Source organism: Eimeria mitis, genomic scaffold (assembly GCF_000499745.2).
Source record: "Eimeria mitis Houghton genomic scaffold, Emh_scaff4230, whole genome shotgun sequence".
Classification (NCBI taxonomy): domain Eukaryota; phylum Apicomplexa; class Conoidasida; order Eucoccidiorida; family Eimeriidae; genus Eimeria; species Eimeria mitis.
Window position 1 is genome coordinate 3,984 of NW_013572555.1, and position 1,174 is coordinate 5,157.

General features: G+C 48.8%; 1 protein-coding gene across 1 annotated transcript in view; it reads right to left on the minus strand.

The window, feature by feature from the left end:
• EMH_0073590 (uncharacterized protein) overlaps positions 1-229 on the minus strand; it is a gene marked incomplete at both ends in the record, with an annotated part of 3,963 nt that extends 3,734 nt beyond the window's left edge. The window contains one exon of the mRNA XM_013499351.1: positions 101-229. Within this exon, the coding sequence (XP_013354805.1) occupies positions 101-229 (129 nt within the window). The remainder of the gene's footprint in view (positions 1-100) is intronic.
• Positions 230-1,174: the final 945 nt, after the last annotated feature.

A 1,174-nucleotide genomic window follows, 5' to 3' on the forward strand; every position in this document is an offset into this window, starting at 1 on the left:
ATTCTTTACTGAAACTACCGTCTCTGTACTCTAGCATTTCAGAGCCACAGGCCTAGAGATACTCTCGTATTTGCATGTGCTGATGTTAAGGCTTGCCAACCAGCAGTCGTGCGTCGTCTGAAGGCAACTGGAGGCCGAGCTGTTGCAGCAGCAGAAGCTGCTGCAGATTACCAGTACGCAGCGACAGGCTCTCGAACCCCTCACCCTCCTCTTGCGTTCGAATTGCCATTTTCTTCTGTTGGGGTTCAGTTCAATCAGCGGTAGCAGCAGCGGGGGAGGTTACTCCAGTGAAATGCCGCGATGAACACCAGAAAAAACACGATCTGGAGTGCCCATCAACCATCCACTTGCAACTACTTGCGAAGATTGGACCTGTTCAAACCACAGGTCTTCGTATTCTGTGATATGCGATGAATGTCGGAGAGTAGGAACTGGCGTTTACACAGTGTCATCAGTTAAGAGATGACGATGCACCGGTTCTCTTTTTTCGGGAGGTTTGCGCTCAACAAAGAGTCTTTTAATGATGCCAAAACCTTAAGATATACAATAGATATTGTAAAGATCAGAGAACTAACTGATTCTTGCTCTGCAGCTTCGCGCGTCCTGCGGTAGACGATGCTGGACTTCGAAGGCAGGAAGGCGCTTAACTTGCAGAGTTCAGGTTTTTCACCTTTTTCCAGCTTGGACGCTGCGATGTTGAGAAGTGTGAGCCTCGAATTGTGTATATATTGCACGCCGAGGCGTTTCAAACAAAAGCAAATATAAATACAATGAAAATATACACCCCAGCGAGGCGGTCACCTGCAGGTGACCCTCTACCGATGAGGCGCGTGAGCCACGCGACGCCCCGGTACTACGGGGCGTGCTGGTGCACAATTCAGACTTCAAAATATCCCGCTAATATAATAATATATATTATTAATAATTGTAGTCAAATATTTGATTTTTGTGCAGCTGCAGCCATCAGTCAAGAGTATCTTTCACAGAGCACAGCAGCCCCAGCATGAGACTCCTTGGCGCCTCCCATGGGGCAGCTGCTGGCCTTGGGGCCTTTAGCTAGCGGCCCCAGGGAGCCGGAGACCCCGAAGCAGAGGCATGTATATTAGCATCGAGATGTATATATTACATTTGTTGGGCTTGGGAGACAGAACTGGAGGAGATCTGCTCCTGTTTC